At 40.0% G+C, this 20,629-nt stretch overlaps 1 protein-coding gene across 1 annotated transcript in view; it reads left to right on the top strand.

Moving 5' to 3' along the window:
- The window catches only part of LOC109914015 (cystine/glutamate transporter), a 168,906-nt gene that overhangs the window by 117,838 nt on the left and 30,439 nt on the right, over window positions 1–20,629 (top strand). Inside the window, exons 7-9 of the mRNA XM_048603297.1 lie at window positions 6,303–6,426; window positions 12,420–12,523; window positions 16,336–16,432. Coding sequence (XP_048459254.1) covers window positions 6,303–6,426; window positions 12,420–12,523; window positions 16,336–16,432 — 325 coding nt within the window. The remainder of the gene's footprint in view (window positions 1–6,302; window positions 6,427–12,419; window positions 12,524–16,335; window positions 16,433–20,629) is intronic.

Raw genomic sequence — 20,629 nt, 5'->3', positions numbered from 1 at the left:
GAACTTGCCTTCTTATTGTTTATTTAAATGAATGGACAGAAAAGTGAGGGTCTGAGCCCTTCCCCTACAGGCTGTACTCAGGAAACAGGAAATTTACCTCAGTATTTAATTTGTTAACATCTACAACCTCAAATTAAAATCCAAACCAATAAGAAGAATATTAATCATCACTTAGTTCATTCAAAAGGCCATAGAAATCATTCGTGTTCATTTAAACAATATATAAAAAGAAAGATAAATAGAATCAATCCAGGATAAAGGTAATAACCTCTTCATCAATAACAGTTCAATAAGGATTGATTCAGGTCAATCACAGAAATGAACAGAACTCCAACTTTATTAGAAATATTATCAACAATATGTTTCATTAACCCAATAAGTTTTTCATGTAGGAAAATTGCCAAAAGGCATTTTATAAAATGGTTTACTTGACCAATTACTGAGCCAAGACGACAGATGAGGAGGAGAGATTGGAAGGTTGATTAGTGGTGTGGGTCCTGAGGTTTTTAAAGTTGGAAAGTTGGAGGTGGAATTTAAAGAGGTTTAAATTAATCCCAAGGAGTAGGATCGAGGCAGTTTAGTGCTCCGTCATCAGTGATGGGAGCAAAAGGAGAAAAGGTGCAGAGAAAGCAGGAGTAGATGTCAGAGTATTTGGGAAAGATGTACAGATCAAGGACATTGCAGGAATGAGGTAGAATAAAATCATGGAGAGACTTGTAAATGGAGACACAAGGATTTTAAATGTGATACTTTGAGCCAATAAAAGTCAGATGGCCCGTGATGGGGTAAGGGAGGAGAGGAGCTATGGCGGATGGTGGTATCAGAGGCCTGTAAGGAGGTGTGGGGGATCACAGCTAGCCTTGTGGCGGGGTGGTGGGGGGGAGAAGAATGCACAGTTAATTCCAGTGTTCTGTTAAGCAGATATGCTGGATCCAGAAGGTAGGTATAAGCCACTAACTCCAGCAATCACCACACCTTTGTCTGGGTCTAACTGCATGTTCCCAATAACCCAGCCAGTCAGAGTTAAAACTGAAAAGCCACATGACAACAAGGCCAGTGACTTTATTGAAATATTTAAAGTACCCAACAATCACCTGCAGCTAACCTTTCAACTTCAGTACAAGCCACAAGTGGGCAGATTAGAGGCAGGTTGAGGTTTGGAATCTGACTTTTGAGACTTTGAAACCACCTCTCCTCCCATCCTTCTCAAACAGATCAAATTTTTAAGTTAAAATCCACTCCCCCCACCCACGCTCTTCCCCAACACCCACGTCCCACCTTTCCTCCCTCAGTGAAAGACAGAAGGCAGAATATTTGCAGCAGTTTTAGACAAGTTGCAGAGATCGGGAAGCCAGAAAGCGGAACATTAGCCACTCTGTTCAGGGTCTCTGTGGCCGAGGGGATTAAAGAAAGGGTGGAGGCAGGCAGTGTTGTGCCGTGGTGGGAGTAAGTGATCTTGATAACAGGATGTGGTGTTTAAAGTTTGTGGTTTCCTATCATACCAGACTCAATGATTATGAATGATCTGGATCAGGTTGAAAGACCAGTTAGATAAGGGAAGGAATTTGTGACAGAAAGTAATGATGAACTTCCTTTTGTTAAGTTGAAGGAAATGGTGACACATGCAATACGTTGTTAGATGGTCGATAGTCTGTGTCCACAGAAACAGTCGAACAAACAAGAAAAGTGGCAGAGAGCCCGAACTACATGACAAGCCAACAGGTGGAAGCTATGCCTGCTGCTGCCATCACTGAGGGACTGCATGTGGTTAGAGGAGGATGAAGCAAAAGGCACAACCTTAGAGGTGCTGAAGATAATGATGTGACACTCGGAAGAGAAGTTAGTATTGGATAGAGACAGCAAGAACTGCAGATGCTGGGGTCAGAGATAACACAGTGTGGAGCTGGAGAAACACAGCAGGCTGGGTCGGGACCCTTCTTCATAAATTGGTGGGGGGGGAGGAAGGTGGAAGGGAGCTCAGAAATAAATAGAGAGAGGAAGGGTGGGGCTGGGGAAGGTAAGCCCAATTCCTCTGCCTCTGCCGCGTCTGCTCCCAAGATGGGGCATTCTACTCCCGAACATCCCAGATGGTCTCTTATTTTAAGGACCGTAACGTTCCACCTGCGGTAGTCGAAAATGCTCTTAACTGCACCTCTTGCGTTTCCCGCACCTCTGCCCTCAAATCCCCTCCCCCCAACAAAAACAAACACAGAATCCCCCTTGTCATCACATATCACTCCACTAACTTCCGTATTCAACATATCATTCTCCACCACTTCCGCCCACAACCAAAGAAATATTTCTCTCCCCACCCTATCTGCCTTTTGTAGGGACCGCTCGGTCCACGACTGCCTCATCCACTCCACACTCCCCACTAACCCCACCACCCCCGGCACCTTTCCTTGCAACTGCAGGAAGTGCTACACCGGCCTGTACACCTACCCCCTCACTTCCATTCAAGGCACAGTGCAAACCTTCCATATCAGATAGATGTTCACCTGCACATCGATCAATGTGATCTACTGCATCTGATGCTCCCGATGTGGCCTCCTCTACATTGGTGAGACAAAGCGGAGGCTCGGAGACCGCTTTGTAGAGCACCTGCGCTCTGTTCGCAATGAATGACAACACCTTCCAGTTGTGAACCATTTTAACTTCCCCCCCCCACTAACTCCCTGGGTGACATGTTCATCCTGGGCCTTCTCTAGTGTCACAATGATGCCGCCTGGAAACTGGAGGAGCAGCACCTCATATTTCGCCTCAGGAGCCTACAGCCCAATGGCCTAAATGTGGATTTTACCAGTTTCAAAATCTCCCCACCCCCGGCCTCATCCCATGACCAGCCCTCCCTCTCATCTCCTCCTCCTAGATCTGACATAACCTGTCCATCTTCTCCCCCACCTATCTGCCCCACCCATCCCACTGACCAATCCCCACCACCCCCTACCTGCATTCACTGATCACAATCCCACCTACCTTCCCCAGCCCCACCCCTCCTCTCTCCATTTATTTCTGAGCTCCCTTCCGCCCCCTCCCCCATTTCTGAAGAAGGGCCCTGACCTGAAATGTCAACTTTCCTGCTCCTTTGATGCTGCCTGGCCTGCTGTGTTCCTCCAGCTACACACTGTGTTATCTCTTATTATTGAATAGATACTGTTGATTTTGTATAGGTAGGAAGTAAACATACAACCAGGCAGTTCTACATAGCTGAACAAAAGGCATCAGAAGTAGATAATATAGTTTGTTGCATTAAATGCTACAGAGATTTAAAGAGAACAGGAATGGATAAAGCACAACGGGTGTGGTCTTAACTTTGACTGGCATTTTTCTCACTAGTGGGTGATGCCATGATCTTTACCTTCGGGGGGAAAGGGAATTGGACCTGAAATAATCGTTGAAGGGGTTGGTGTATTTTTGAGGAGCAGATAAAAGCATAAGGTGATTAAAAAAGCATATACTTAACGTTATGGTTTTTAACTTTTGCTAAACTTGATCTTAAATCCCATCATCCACACCTGATTGTTTCTGGCAAGTTTAAATATTGGCTAGTGAGAGACAAAAGTCAGGAAGTGCCCCATCTGCAAGGTAATTCTAGAATTTAAATGCACAGAACACTTGGAAACTCCCTATTGCTTATCTAGCCCAGATCAACCGGTCACCTTGGTTTATAGATTAACCCAAAGATGAATCAGCAAGATCTTACTTCTCAGTGATAAAGCTACATTCCACTTATTGAACATACTTCCATAATACACTCACCAACTGAGATGGCTAACGCATTATCAACAATGCCCAGGAGTATTATGCATTTACCTCATTCAGGTATCAAATTACTGAGTTTGAAACAATAGGAGTTGATTTGGTTCCAAACCAATTTAAATCAAGTTCTGCTGGTTAAACTGTACTGGATCTTTGAGAAGCCCCAACCTCTGTATTTCCCAACTAATTATTCTACTGTTCCTTCTCACCTCACATTTATGATCAAAGCCAATTTTAGAGACAATTTGACACAAATCAACAACAAGCATGGGTTAAAATTTTGTCAGCCATGCAAAAGAATGCCAGTATCAAAAATTAAAATAATGTTATTACTGGAACTCTGAAACAAAACAAAAAAAACGCTGGGACCCCTCAACACGTAAATGTTTCAAGTGTAATATTTTCTCATATCTATTCCTTACCCTCGCTCTATCACTATCCACCTATAACTGTGGCTCATCCTTCACTTAAACAAATTTCTTTACATAATTTTCATTTTGATTAACATTAATGAAACAGGAGGAATATTTTCACTTTGCAACAAAAACTAAGAAAATAGTTTTGACAAGATTTTGTACTCATAACGTCTAGTGATTATGCCTGATCCACTTACAATGGAATTTAAAAGGGCCAGCTGCCATGACAACCCTGAATATAATTATCTATATACGCCACAGAATAATTCATGCAGTGGGAGTGTTTGTTGCAACTTAATTGTTGACATTTAGATAATGAAGAATTCATTTGGTGCTTGGAAAACACGGTTATTGAATTGGAACCAGATGTGATTAATTGTCAATTAGTTAACACTCAGCAGGGAATATTATACACCTTGTCATCTTTTGCCAGCAGGCCTATACATGCCCTTTAGATGTGGGAGACAGAAAAGATACAGCTGTTCCTTTTTGTGTGTCTTCTCTGCACGCAATGAAGCACAGAAATCTGCCATTAACTATGTGATCGATTGTGGGGTCAGATATTTGCTGATGGCTAATTGAACCAGGACTTTAATTTGACTAATAATAAGATGAAGATTGTCATTTTCTGAGGAGCTGAGGATGAGCAAGTCAAGAAGGCACAGCTGAGGGGGATTTCTTGGGTTACAGCAGAATCCTGGCCTGCAGGCTTTTACACTACCATGGCAGAAAATTCTCACCAGCTGAGATCCTTGCAAAAAGCAGAGTCTTGCATAGGTTAGAGAGGTGACCCGGGTTTATTTAGAAGCCAAAGAGCAACTTTGTTTTTCTCCTTTTGGTGCAATGCTGTCACTCAGATTAACCTAGTAGTGTATCCCTGATATCTGCTTACTGGCACAATATTTGAGCCCTGCATACAAGTTAGGTTGGCTGGACGTCTGGCTTGTGATATAGAGTGATACCAACAGCATGGGTTCAATTTCTCGCCCAGCTGGGATTACCTTAAAGGACTCACTTTCTCAACCTTTCCCCTCACTTAAGGCACAGTAACTCTGAGGTTAGACAACAACCAGTCATCTCTCTCTCTAATGAGAGAGCAGCCCTATGGCCCAATGACGATGGTGACTTTTACTTTTTATGTACAAGTTCTGGGTGGGATGCTCTTCGGAGGGGCAGTGTGGACTTGTTGGGCCAAGTAGCCTGTTTCCATACTGTATTCTGTGATACTGTTACCTTATCTTTGTATTTTGGGATAAGATCTGGGCCTGTTCCCTCCTAATGAACTTTGGGTCTACTAGTCCTTTCTTCTGCCTGTAGGGTATATTTATAATTCCATTCCATGGATGATATAAGTTTTTTTTACCAATATCAAACAAGTACGAAGTACTAAATTAGTAATACCAATAACAACATTCTAAAATTTGTTGTTATAGCACTACTTTCTGAACAATTTTAAACATTTTCAACTGTTGGTTGATAAGAAAGTGCCAGACCCCAATATGATTCTAAATTTACTGAGACCAAATAGCATGCGATCACCTTTGTGAGGTAGTTTCACATAGCTTGCACTTTGACCGATGTGGAGCATAACTCCAGTTTACATGTAACATAATGACTTCCCATTTCCAAGCACATGGATTTCGCAATTTCTGCCAACTCAATATTCCAGTTTGTACTGTGCAGTTTTGCAATACATTGCTTCCATTGTGCTGTAGCACATTTTAACATGCCCCAATAATTGCAATACATCTGAATACTATTAAAATTATAAAATACAACTGAATTCATATAATGATAATCATATAACCAAACATATTTAATAAGATTATAGAATAACTGAATTGGTTTAATAATAATAGTACATTTGAACACTATAATTGTGATATAATTGAGCATAAAATAATCATGACATTACAATATTCCAGGACAGAATGCACAAAATTCCAAATACAATGCAACAGGCAAGGATTGATAGCATAAATATTTGTACCATGAAGAATATTTAATTATACTCTACAGGTTATTAAAATATAATGTTTTCTGATAATCATAACTCAATGAAGCCATGCTTGCTAATGAAAAAGATATTGTTATTAAAACATGTTCAAATCTATTTTGTTGTTCCAGAAATATACCTCTCGCTATCTGCATATCTATGGCAGTTGTTACAGTTGGATATGTGTTAACAAATGTAGCTTATTTCACCGTAATGAGTCCTGAGGAGCTTTTGGCTTCTGAAGCAGTAGCTGTGGTGAGTAATATTGAATTTATTGGATTAAATTTATATAAAAGGGTCCAATGGTATTTTGAAATGTAGCGTGCATGTCTGTTTGCAAATGGTTCTAAGCAAATTGGATTCCCACGACTTCCAAAATACTCTTGAAATGCAGACAGCAGCTGACTTAATGAAAATATTCAAAATATTGCTCATTGATCTTCCATGTTTTCTGCAGTACTATTGATTTCTAACACTGCCTACAGTTTACTCAGAGGTACCCAATGAATGAGGTGGGAAACAATACTTCTACAATAATGTAAAAACTCTGAAAAGATGGTATCAAGTAGATCAAAAACCCTCATCCATTAGGAATAGAGTTTGGTTAACATAGCCAGAAGGAGTGATATGTCACATTTACAGCTAGGTTCTGCAACAGTCGGTTCTCACTGAGCTGAAAGACAACAGGCACATGGTCCCTGTACAAAGAGAGAGAAACAGAAAGCTAATAACTTGCAAATTGTGACCCTTTGAAGACGGCAAGTACAAAAGCTATCATAGCCTACACTAAGTTCACTGCTAGGCTGAATAGGCCCCCACATTTAATGCAGTTAGAATGCTGTTTAGGCACTTATGGTGTCTGCTTAACGCCAGGCCACTTTGTTTAAAAAAAATTCTAGTCTCCCCCACACCTTGAAAACATCTGTGATATGCCTTCCTGTCTTATGTTTGGTGTCTGTCACCTCGCCTAAGTGCTTCCCAGTGTACTGCGAAAGCAACTCCTCACTGGACAGCGTATAACTGAGCTCTCCATTGATTGTCCAAGGAGATCATCAATTCATTCATTTTCAGAGCAGCTGCAAAATGTCAGAGGGATACTCAGAAAGTATAATGTCAATGCTACTGAGTTCCCAAAATCAACTTCATTATTATTAGCGGAGAACACCAAGCTGAAGAAAAAATTGTCTCAAAATCCTCTCCAGACAAACATTCTACTGCTACTCAGGGTTGGTATGCAGCATGTGGAGACCTAAAGAGATGAAGGGAAGAAGATACAGTATAACTTTCTCTTTTTCTCATGGATAATATTAAAGTCTATACATGTCATTTGTACCCTACTTATAGAAGAAGACGTTTTTCGTGGTGTTCATGAAAATAAAAGATGTGTGTACATTTTTTATCACTTGTCCCCTTTATTTACTCATGGAACAAGGGTATTACTTGCTGGCCAGCTTTTATCGTGAATCCCTAGTTGGCCTTGAGAAGCTGGTGGTGACCTGCCTTCTTGAACTGTTGCAGTCCATGCATTAATTAAGACCCTTTACCAAGAGTATCCAGGTCAGGCATTCATGGACTTGATGCAGAATGAAAGTGCCTTTACTCTAAATTTGAATTTAACTGCAGTCTGAAAAAGTACCTAATGCACCTGTGTGACCTTTTCCATCTCTCTTGCCACTTACGCTCTCACTGAGTAACATTGCTCATTATGCAGCTGTTGAAATGCAGACAGCTTTAACTGCGCACTCAAACCCTCTTGGGACTAGTTTGAAACTGCCCTGATGTTCTATCTTTATAACTAGTACAGAGAGGAGACTTTAGTTGTATCTCCTGAGGTAGATTGAAGTCTGGTTACAAGAGGTGACAGGACACTTGGCCACCCAAGTTCACCGAGTTACTTTGATATTCTGTGACGCGACTCCAGTTTAGAAAAGAAATCTTGCCAGCTGTATGATTCAGAATGGCAATATGTTATATTTTTTGACAATGCAGCTCTGTGAATTTACTATTTTGTCCCTACTCAGGGGATCGTAATATTGAAAGAGGAAATAGTCGCCATAAATAGTGCAAGCTAAATACTCAACAAACAGCTCACAAATTTGTTGCACCCAGAACAAATACTTAATAAATCACATGGAATTTCATCACATAAGATAATATAGCCTTCCTCTCTTAAAGAGAGGATTCTACACAGCTCCTCACAGACTCATTATTTATATATGTTACGGTATTTACACAGTTGTAATAATATATTAGTATCTTTAATGGACGACAAAAAGGCAAGCGTCGTAAAAGAAAGAACTGCGGATGCTGTAAATCAGAAACAAAAACAGAAATTACTGGAAAAGCTCAGCAGGTCTGACAGTATCTTTGGAGAGAAATCAGAGTTAATGTTTCAGGTTGAGTGACTCTTCTGCAGAACTGGGCGAGTGTTGTGTTTGTCTGGAATATCGACGTAAACAGTCAGTTGACAAGACTCCAGATTGACACAGCCAGTTTGCAAGCAAATAGTTGAACGTTAAAGAAATCAGGGAATGTGAACAAGTCAAAGGATCTGCTCATGAACCTGGCCAATTTGGCTGTTAACAGGTTCCGGCAGCGGGCTGTGGAGGGGGACATATTTGCCAACTTGTTTGCCCCTCTTCCATGGCGATATTCATGCTTGGGTGTCCTTGGAGAGGGAGCATGTCCGCTAATACTGTTAATGCCTTTAGAAGGAGGAGGGCACGTCACAGGTAGAGTGTTTTATCTCCCCTTTCCAACTCCATTTTGATTTAGCCCCCTCCCCCTCTCCCTATATTACTTTCACTTTTGGTGGTCTGCATTGCCTGCAATGGGGTTTGCACTTAAATTTTTCAATTGGTGAACATGGGTGATTTACTGGTGATGGTTAGTAGGTGAAAGCATATCATGGGTGGTTTGGTGATGAAAAAAAATCAGTTGTTTGTAAGAGCATTTCTAGATATGTAAAGAACAGAAAATAAGTGATGAAAATCAGGAAAGTTTGAAGTTTAATCCCTCATTAATACTGCGAATTTACAAGAATACCAATCTAAGGGCGAACCAACAGGTATGCTATATAATAAAGTAATGCTGATAGGTTGGCAAGTGGATTTTGCTTAGTTGAGTCATTGCCATGAAGAATGAACCAGTTAATGATGTTTACCAGTTAACTATAAGGATCTTTTTAAAATGTAAACAAAGCAGTATGATTCTGATTAGTCAGGGCAATGCTCTGAGAAATGAACTAGTGAACAGCTGCCACCTATTTTGTTGAGTTGAAACAAGCACAGTGCAGGTAAATGTTCTTTCTGTATGCAAAGAACAGGGCCCAGTACACTAATGCATGTAGCTTCCAAATCAAGTAAGTGCACCACACTGCGAGTCTGACTAACAAATCGGTTGTTATCGTACATCTTTGCACATTCAGAATTATCGACCCAAATGTTGTCCAATTGCAGAATCTGATGATCGACAAGGTGTTACCAGTTTTGGAAGCAGATAGTGTTGTGAGTAATCGAAGTTTGACACAATTTGCAAGTCTTTGGGGTGTACAGCCAACATACCTGGCATCACTTGTATGTACTAGGAGCTACATATGTTAATACATAGGGTCCTGTCCTTTGCAGACAGAATATACATGCAGTCATGTGTATACACTGCACTTCTTCTGACTAACAAAACTGAACAATTCACCAGTTCATTTCTCAGGGCCATACCCTAACTAATCAAAGTCAACCTACCTGGTTTAAATTTAAACAAATCTGTGCAGTTAACTGTCAATTATCATTAATTGATACATTCTCCATATCAATATTTCACCAAAGTTCACCAGCCAACCAATCAGCATTTTCCTCTCATACAATATAAGTACTATTTCTCCTATTAAATTGGTATTCTTGCGAATTGTCTCTATGACTGTAAGATGAATGGTTATGTCAAAATGTGTCTTTTTTCAAGTTCTGTACCATCATATAGCTTAGTATTTATAACAGAGAAGATAAATTAATTTATCTACACTTTGTATGGTTATTGTGCTTATGTACCATATGCCACGTTTCTACCATCGTTTAGATGTTTTGACCCGTCTCCTTATGATTGGAGACCAGGAAATCTACTTGTCGTTTCTGAAATAATCTGTATTTACATCTGTTCCTGTTTAGCCTGCAGTATGTGTATCCAAACACAATTAAGTGATGCTTGCTAATCAGTGTGGGTATTTTCTAATCAACCTGTTCAGAGATGTTATAATACATCTCTGGAGCAGGAACCAGGTCTCTTGGCTCAGACATAGGGGCACTATCATTGTGCCACAAGACCCTGCTAATCAGGGTAGTGTCCAAGGCCCAGCCATTTTCATCAGTTTCATCAATTACCTTTTCTCCATCATAAAGTCATCGTGGGGATGTTTGCTAGTTTTTGCACAAGGTTCACAGTTCCTCAAATACTAAAGCAGTCTCTGTCCAAATGCAGCACGACTTGTAAATAATCAGATTTGGACTGGCAAATAACTTTTATCATAAACAAGTGCCAGGCAATAATGATGCCAAACAAGAGAAAATCTAACCATTGCTCCTTGACATTCAAATGGCATTACTATCACTGAATTTGCACCATCAATACCCTGGCGGTTACCAATGACCAAAAACTGAACTGGACTAGCCATATAAATACTTCATCACAAGAACAGAAGCTAGGAATCCTGCAGTGAGTGACTTACCTCCTTAGTACCCAAAGCCTTCCACCATCTACAAGGCACAAGTTGGTGATGCAGTGGGATACTCTACACTTGCCTGGAGGCATGCAACTCCAACAAAGCTCAATAACAAAGCATTTGGGTTGATTGGCAACACATCTGAAATCATTCACTACGTCTACCACTGGCACACGGTCGCAGAAGTGAATACAAGATGCATTAAAGGTGCAATGCTCCTTCAACAGCATCTTCCAAACCTACAATTACTAACACCCAGAAAGACAAGTGTAGTAGATACATGGCAATACAACCACTTGCAAGTTTCTTCCTAAGGCATTTGCCCTCCCATTTTGGAAATATATCACCATCCTCCACTCAGAGATAGTAGGAACTGCAGATGCTGGAGTCTGAGATAACAAGGTGTAGAGCTGGATGAACACAGCAGGCCAGGCAGCATCAGAGGAGCAGGAAAGCTGACGTTTCGGGTCTGAACCCTTCTGAAGAAAATTTTTCTTCAGAAGGTCCAGACCCGAAATGTCAGCTTTCCTGCTCCTCTGATGCTGCCTGGCCTGCTGTGTTCATCCAGCTCCAAACCTTGTTATATCAATCCTTCACTGTTGTTGGGTCAAAATCCTGGAACTTCCTCCTTAACATTATTGTATGCGTATCTATGCCAAATGCATTGAAATGCCTCAAGAAGGCAGCTCACCACCACCTTCTCAAGGGCAACTAAAAATGGGTAATAAATTCTGGCCGGCCAGAGAAACTCTCATCCCCTGAATTAATAAAAACCGTGTTTACCTGTTAAGAATATATACCAGTTTAGTATATTTTTGCTAATAATATTTGTTGGGGTCATATTTGTGAAATATATTATTACTTAGTTTATATTTTTGAAGCATGTATTAGTTAAGAATCTACTTATAAAGCATACAGCTGTGTGTTGATTATTACATATATATACCTATATATGTCAGTTTATTATAGAGCTTTACATTGACCACATTTCTGTCTTCACTCATTCCCATCGATAAAGAGCTAAAATTTCTGCAGACCACAGCTAATGTGCACAGGGACAGGAGGACACCTGCTGCTTTGTCCTGCCTTGGATGCCAGGATGAGATTATTTAAATAAAAGGCATTGCCTGTACCTCATGTGGCACAACAGAGATATAACCCCTCCTGGGGTGACAGAGTGGAACCTTATTTTTCTGAAAGGAGCTATCCAGGTCTAAACTGGGATACAGAAGAGTGATAATGGAATTCTATTGATTCGTGTTCAGGAAATGGAGGACCGTTTTGATGAAGGCAGACCATTACTCAATTTTTGGCTATTTGATAGAGGCTTTCACGAGTTCCTGCCAGAATTGCAATACGAGATTAGAAGATCCTTTGCAAAATTTCAGGCACACACTGTTTTTTTTGGCTTACACTTAATGTTTTCTTGTTCTTGTTTACATAGAATGGAAAATTTAAGACTAAATGTGACCATTTACATCGTTGGCTAAGCAATTAACTGTGTAAGATTGATTTTAACTCCAGTCTGATTGATTAGACCTTTGCAGAGCGATTGATGGGCAAGTTCTCCATAACAGTACCAATTTTCGTTGCTCTTTCCTGCTTTGGGTCTATGAATGGAGGTGTCTTCGCAGTTGCCAGGTAAGAGATCTGTCAACTTACAGTTTTTAAAAATGTACCAGTGGAGCAGAAAAAAAACCAAAGTAACACTATAAAATGGAAGTGAAGAAAACTTTTATCCTCACAGAAATAAATGCATGACTTCACAAAATTTCATATTATATGTGCTTTTAAAGAATTGGGAGTTAATATACATTTTGCAATATTATTCTTCAAATTACAATTTATTTCAAATTATTAGGCCTTGCATTTTTGTGGGGCTGCCACTTCAATCATAAAACCATAAGATTTGGCCATTCGAGTCTGCTCTCTCATTCAACAAAATCATGGCTTATCTGATAATCCTCCACTCCATTCTCCTGCTTTATCCTTCAACACTTGGTTTCCTGGCACATCAAAAATCTGTCCATCTCAGCCTTGAATATACTCAATGAACCAGCCTTGACAGCCCTCTGTGAAGAAGAATTCCACAGATTCTGTAGCCTCTGAGAGAAGAAATTCCTCCTCCTTCAATGGCTGAACCCTTACTCTGAGGTTATATCCCCTACTCCTAGACTCTCCCACAAGCATAAATCTAAGAAAAAGCCTATTGATGACAACCTGCTGGTTGCTCCTGCAGTATTAGGGCTTATACTTTTTTAATATTGGTTGTATACAACTTAAATTATCATTGTACTAATGTTTCATTTTACTCCTCATAAGATACTATTCTCTGCTCGAAACTTACCTTTCCATTCATTCTACCTCATCCCTCAATCACTTGTGTCAGACACCATTCTGAAAATGAGATAATTCTGTTGCTCTTTGATTATCGACTTGAAAGTTCCACAGCCACAATCTAATGTGAGCATGTTCTAATCCGATGTATGCCTAGGTACAGAATTTGCTATAAAACATGGTACCTTCCATTGACACCAATTGTCACATTCAGGGGGCCCAAGCAGAAAGAAACAAGAAGCACAGCCCCAAGCACTATTACTCTAGATCCTTGCTCAATCTGCTAGAAATTCTAATGTTTTCAAACTGGAGTCACAGTCAGCAATGTGACAGTGTATTCCTCTCCAGGCAGCAGATTTTATATGAAACACCTTGAATAAAATCAACAATAAAACCATGAAAACCTGGATGATAGGTTGTCCAAATTGTTGCACTTAAAATTGCCCTCAGCATGCCTGAGCTTGGGAGATAGGGAAAATAGGAATTAGTATTCTGCTGTTAAAACTGGTCGGGAAAGACTTGCTAGCTGGTTAATCTGAAGAACGTTTTGTCATCAGTCTTCACCCTCTGAGAAGTTCCTATTTTGTTTACTTCTATATTAATCTAGTTTATACTGTAAAACAACTATAAATCTAATTATTTTTAATTGCACTGCTAATTATTATCATGCTCAAATACAAGCAGGGATGTGGCAAAATACATACCTCTCAACTTATTGCTAATTTATGTTAAAGTTCACTTGCTGTTTTGCGAGAAATATCAATCATTGTTTTAAAATACAAATGTGAGGCCTAACTAATCGTACAGCTGAAAGATTTCAAGTACGGTTTAAATTTCTAAACCTTATGAATTGTGCCAGCACTGGACCAAACTATCATGCAAAGGTATGCAAATAAGTGTTAATAATTGTAAAATCAAGATTCAGTGTGTGTATTTAAGCAATGTTACAAAGTGGCATTTCTGCTGATTCTGTAGTAATCTGATGAATATTAGACAGTAAAATATTCAAATTAGATATGTGGCCAAAGTAGGGGTGCTTCACTAATACATTCTACATTCTGCAGAGAAGCAATTTGAAATCTTAATGACAACTAGTCCATTGCCATTCCATTTTCATTGACTTTAAGTTTAGTAAACGTTAATTTATTTTCAGATGAAATTAAAATACAATTCAATACTTCTGCACAAGAAGATCTTCCATCTATAACAAATCTTCAATTACATTATTTACTAATGAAATTACACAAATACTTTATAATATTTTATTGTTGTAAGTTCAAAACCAACATCAATCCAATACTATAATGTATACGTTTGCAAGCATAATTTTTACAAAGTACTTAGTTGCCTGCAATATTCCATCTAAGTTTTGAATGTGTTTCCACACACCAATCCAGAACACATCACACACAGTGCAATGAATAGGTTTTGTGCAACCAATGTTCCCTTCTAGTTGTGAGGGGCAAACCATAAACATAGTGCATTTTGTGAGGATAAAGAAGCATCGCTTCCCAAGAAAAATTAATTCCGTTAAGGGAATCAGTCTTTATATTGACATAATAATAAATGGGATCAGAATTAGGCTATTTAGCCCTATGAGCCCACTCTGCCATTCAATGAGGTCAACACCATTTTCAGCAAGACCCCAATATCCCTAGGATTGTTTATTATCATCTCCAGGACAGCGAGTTTCAAAGATTCTCCACCCTTTGTGTTAAGAAATTCCTCCTCATCTCAGTCCTAAATGGCCTGTGCCTTATTTTTAGACAGTGACCACCTCCCCCACATCCCACTCCCCCCACCCAGTTTGAAACCTCCCACTCAGGAGAAAACATCCTTTCTGATTATACCCTCTAGACCACTGTAAGAATTTTATATGAATGAGATCACCTTTCATTCTTCTAAACTTTCAGAGAGTATAGACCCAGTCTATTTCATTTTTCCTCCATAATCCCCTCCACTCCAGGAACTAGTTTGGTGAACTTTCATTGCACACCCTCAATGGCTACTATATCTTTCTTTAAGTAAGGAGACCATAATTGCACACAACCCTCCAGGTGTGGTTTCATCAAGACACAATACAATTACAGTAAGATGTTGTTATACTGAGATTCTCTTCTAATAAAGGCCAACATAAAATGTGCCTTCTTAATTGCTAGCTGTACCAGCACGTTAACTTTCAAAGACTCATGAGCAGAACAGCTAAGTCCCTTTGATGTTCAACACTTCACAACTTCTTACCATTTGTAAGTAGCAGTCACATAATGAAAAAACAAGCTAATAAGATATTCTTTATGAAGTATTTGGTATTTTCCCAGTCAGTTAAGAATATATAGTAAGTTGCCCTGATTGATTGGTGCATTTGCAGAGAGCGAGTAAATCTGCTAAAGGATGGTTTCTCATTTCAATTGCAACCTGAGTTGATTTGTCCAATCATTGTCAGGAAAGTGGTAACGGCAAGTTAATTAAACTCAGTTCCCACTTTAAAATCAAACTTAAAAAAGGCAACCAAGCATTTTATAAAGCTTCCAAAACAGATGCTGAAAAGTTTCACCGTCACTCTTCTCAGGCCATTACATGTGACTTCCAATATAGATTCTTATGTATAAGAAGCTGACTCAATAAATTAACAATAACAACATCTTTGATCATCTCTGTAGGCATTCTTTGGCTGCCAAGTGAGAAATACCCCACTTTTATCGATATGTTTTAATGATATAGTTCTGGCGCTGTAATAAGGGAAGTCAGCCTCTTATCTTCTAGTAAGCTCAATCAAATTTCATTAGAATTTCTCCTAAAATACAAAATAAAATTCCCCTATGTTCTGAGCAGCAGGAAGAAATGAGCAAATGTGAATTTATTGCACTGGGTTATTTGTTGTGTATTGGTTTGAAATACATGCAGTTGCTGAACTAAAGGAGATTGTATTTGACAGACTCAACTACACTTGTTAAAGTCTGCTGGCAAACAATTGCTTTAAAAAGAAAACTTTGAAGTCATTATCAATTGGCACAGGCTCATAGGTAGTGCATTGGCATTTGCTGGCCAATGGAGAGCATACAGCAAATGCATTACGATGTTGGGACATAATCTGTTATATCTCTTTAATCAAATAGAATGTTTTATGTTGCTTCACGAGAGGGCCACCTGCCAGAAATACTGTCCATGATCCATGTTCGTAAACATACACCTCTTCCTGCTGTTATTGTGTTGGTAAGAAAACATCTCCAATCATTTAAGTCTATATTCATCTAACTTCCAGCATCTTGCTTGTTAATCTCATTATCGGAATGAACCTTCTCATGCAGAGATGTTGGCCAGAATTTTCAGTTGCCAGAGAGGTCAAGAATAGGTGAGGGTTCAATTCAAAAACCATGATTCCAGAAGGTGTGTCTGAATCCCAATGCATCTGGCACACACTCCAATTTTCTACATGGGGCAGGAGGGAATAGAAATGGGGAACATGCTTACCACAATTAATAACCCATTAATATTATTAATAGAATGGAAATAAGGGTCAAAATATTATAATTTCAAAGGCTCCTCTTGCAGTTTTCTCAAGGGCTACTGTATTGTTTCATGGTTTTTTTTTATTTTCATTAACTCAATTATTATTTGATACATACATGTAGTAACAATACCTTCTGTATTGGCTGGTGGTGGGATAGGGTGGAGGGTTGTCTGGGCTGACGGCTGTTGAAAGTTGTGGAAACTGCGTGAGGGGAATGGCTAGTGCTGGGGATGTCTGTCGGTAGGAGTGATATTCAGGAGTCCCTGGAGGTGTAAGGCAACAGGGTATCTGTAATTTGGTGGAGTATGTTAAGTTCTTAGGGCTGAAGGGATCAAAAGGTATGGGGAGAAAAGAGGAATAGAGTATTGAGTTGGATGATCAGCCGTGATCGTATTGAATGGCGGAACAGACTGGGAGGGCTGAATAGCCTACTCATGCTCCTATTCGCTAGTTTTTTCTATTCTATCATAGAAATATGTACCAATTGAAAATTAAAAGATGAGGACACTCTTGAATGGTCATATATAAATGAAATTTAATTTCAGATCTTAACTACACATGATACAATGAAAACTACAGAATGTGTTTGCAGTATATGGAGTCCTTTTATGTTTGTGAGGAGTTGTCCAGAGAGTCTGGGTAGGCACGCTGGGTTAATAGTGTCATGGATTGGGATGGATGATAATAACAGAAATTTATATGGATTTTTGTAGGGCCTTTGACAAAGTCCCACATGGGAAGCTGATAAAAAAGCTGATGGGAATCCAGGCTAAATTGGGAATCCAAAATTAGCTTAGTGGTAGCAGACAGAGGGGAATGGTAGAAAGGTGTTTGTGTGTTTGGATGCTGGTGTTCAGTGGCATTCCACAGAGATCAGTGCTTGATCCCTTATCGTTTGTGATACTCATAAATGATATGGGTGAGAATATGGAGAAAATGAAAAGTAAGTTTGCAGGTAACACAAAGATTGGCCAGGTTGTTGACAGCGAGGACAAAGGTCTTAGGTAACCAAAGGATATAAACAGATTAGTCAACAGTGTGGAGCTGGAGGAACACAGTTCATCAGGCAGCATCAGAGGAACAGAAAAGTTGATGTTTTAGGTCGGGACTCTTCTTCAGAGTCCTGCTCCTCTGTTGCTGCCTGATCTGCTGTGTTCCTCCAGCTCCACACTGTGTTGACTCTAACTCCAGCATCTTCAGTTCTTGCTATCTCCTGAACAGATTGGTTAGATGGGCAGATCGGTGATGGGTGAAATTTAACCTTGATAAATATGAGGTGATGCACTTTGGAAGAAAGAACAAGACAAGAGAGTACTTAATGAATCACAGGATGCTAGGAAGTTCAGAGGAACAGAAGAATCTTAGGGTGCTTATCCACAGATTCCTGAAGGTGACAGGACAAATTAATAGAGCAGTTCAGAAAACATACAGGACACTTGCCTTTATCAGCTGATGCATTGTTTATAAGAGCAGGAAGATCATGTTAGAGCTGTACAGAACTTTGGTTAGACGATACCTGGAGTTCTTTGTGCAGTTCTGGTCACCAAACAAAGGAAGGTTCTGATTGCACTGGAGGGAGTGCAGAGGAGATTCCGAAAAATGTTGACTGGGATGGAGCATTTCAGCTGGATGAGCTGGGCTTTTTTACCTTTGGAACAGAGAGGGTTGAGGGGGCTCTGATAGAGGTGTATATGATTATGAGGAGCATGGTGACAGCGGATAGAAAACAGTTGAAGGGTCAAGAACACGGGGGCACACTTTTAGAGTGAAAGACAAGGGGTTTAGAGGTGGTTTGAGGAAAAATGTTTTCACCCAGAAAACAGTGGGGATCTGGAATGCATTGCCTGGTAGCGTAGTTGAGGTGGGATACTCATAACCTTTAGAAAATACTTGGATGAACACTGGGAATGTCATAAGTCTACGGGCCTAGTGCAGGAAAATGGAACTAGTATAAGTGGTTGTGTGCATTTTTGGTAGTACAGACTTGATGAGCTAAAAGGCTTCTTCTGTACGGTATGATTGTGTGATTCTATAGCACACATTACCCCCATTTTCATTACAGGTATGTCGTATTGTAAACTTTTAGTTTGCACTTCTAAAAATTGGACACATTGACACTGTTAAAGTGATTCCCAGATCTCTTGTAACTTTTGCCATTTGGATTAGAGCAGCTTCAAGTCTCTGGCAAGTGCCTAAATAAAAACTGTATATAGGGAGTGCACCTCACAGCCACCTGTGAAATTCACACATCTCATCCACAGTTCTTTGTTTCTTTTTCCTCATTGTTTAAGGCTTGGCCAATGCCTAAACGATATGGAGTTTCGAGACTGCCATGTCTCCATGTTTCAATCAGGACAAAAGCGAAGATCAAAATTCAACAGCCGCTATCAAATTCCAAATGTGTCACTATGGCTCCATCTTACATCTCAACTTAACATGTTGTGCCAAGCAGAGGGGGGTGAGGTTGACGGTTAGTGGGGGGGGTGGTGGGAGGGATGTCAAGTTGGACGTTGTACTTGGGAAGGGTCAGTAGTAAGTTCAGTATAAATGTTACGTCGGAGTTAGAGGAGACACTTCTTTAACACTTCTTGGTCAGCTGATATGCTTAGGTCAGTCAGATGCCTCTGAATTCTCTGACATGAGGGGGCTTTTACAGAGAGTTCTAGATGCAGGGAATTAAACATGAATTTTCAATTTCCTGGGCAATCCTTTGGGGTCCACAAGAACCTCTGATCAATGCTATTATATTGATTATCTGACCCTTGGAATATCTGGTCCAGAACAATTCACTGGGCAAAGCTTAGATAGATAATGTATGAAAAGATTTAAGTAGCAAGAATTGATTAGGAAGAAAATAAACCGGTATGTATTCACTATGTATAAGACGTCAACATAAAATTATCTAATTGAAACAGTGTTTATCATAATAGCAGCAAAATACCGCAGATGCTGGAATCCTGAAAAAAAAAACAGAAAACGCCTGGAAAATCTCAGCCAGTCTGGCAGCATCTGTGGAGAAACAGGGGATTTGAAACATTAACTTTGTCGTTCTTTCCACAGACGCTACCAGACTTGCTGAGTTTCTCCAGCACTTTCTGTTTTTATTTCTTTACAACAACATCCATTACGTTTCTCCCCCTATACTAGCTATTGACCTGCTGCAACTTTAACCCTGAGACTTTTCAGTAATTTACATCAGTTTTTCTGCTCCCAGTGTTTATTTGTTGAAATGTTTAAAATTGTTTTCTCCCCTCTCTCTTTTACAGCCATCACTCCATCCAATCAGACCCTCCTTCCTCTTTGTAACTCTTTTCTTCCAGCCTCTTTGTCCACTTCACAATCTCATAAGCCAGCTGCCATGTCTCACTCCCTAGACACCATCCTCCCAGTCCCTCAGCCCAGCTAGCTGTGACAAAAGTCACTGTACAAAAGCAACACCCCACACTAGCATTCACTCATGTGGACTTGATAACAGCAACCACTAAAATGCAAGAATCAGCATGTGATTTACTTTGAACCCCTCATTGTATCAGTGTTAATCCTTGGCTTTCATCTCCTTTACGAGTCACTCAGGAGACTGTTGTGGAAGATGAGAAAGACTTTGCGAAAGCACCATCACAAGACCCATGCACACCTTCTGCCAGCTCAGAAACACACACCTTAGTGGGTAGCTTCAAAGCAGGTAGTTGAGGTAGCACATGATGAGCTGCCCATCACAAGTGAGCAGGAACCGATGTTGGAAACAGGGATGTGATGTTCACCTTTCTGCTGCAGAAGTTCCAGTCCTTTCTGAGATAACAGGGTGTAGAGCTGGATGAACACAGCAGGCTAAGCAGCATCAGAGGAGTAGGAAGGCTGACGTTTCGGGCCTAGACCCTTCTTCAGGATTTCTGAAGAAG

Source organism: Rhincodon typus, chromosome 1 (assembly GCF_021869965.1).
Source record: "Rhincodon typus isolate 14 chromosome 1, sRhiTyp1.1, whole genome shotgun sequence".
NCBI classification, from domain to species: domain Eukaryota; kingdom Metazoa; phylum Chordata; class Chondrichthyes; order Orectolobiformes; family Rhincodontidae; genus Rhincodon; species Rhincodon typus.
Note: the sequence above shows the minus strand (reverse complement) of the source record. Positions and strands in the feature narration are given on the sequence as shown.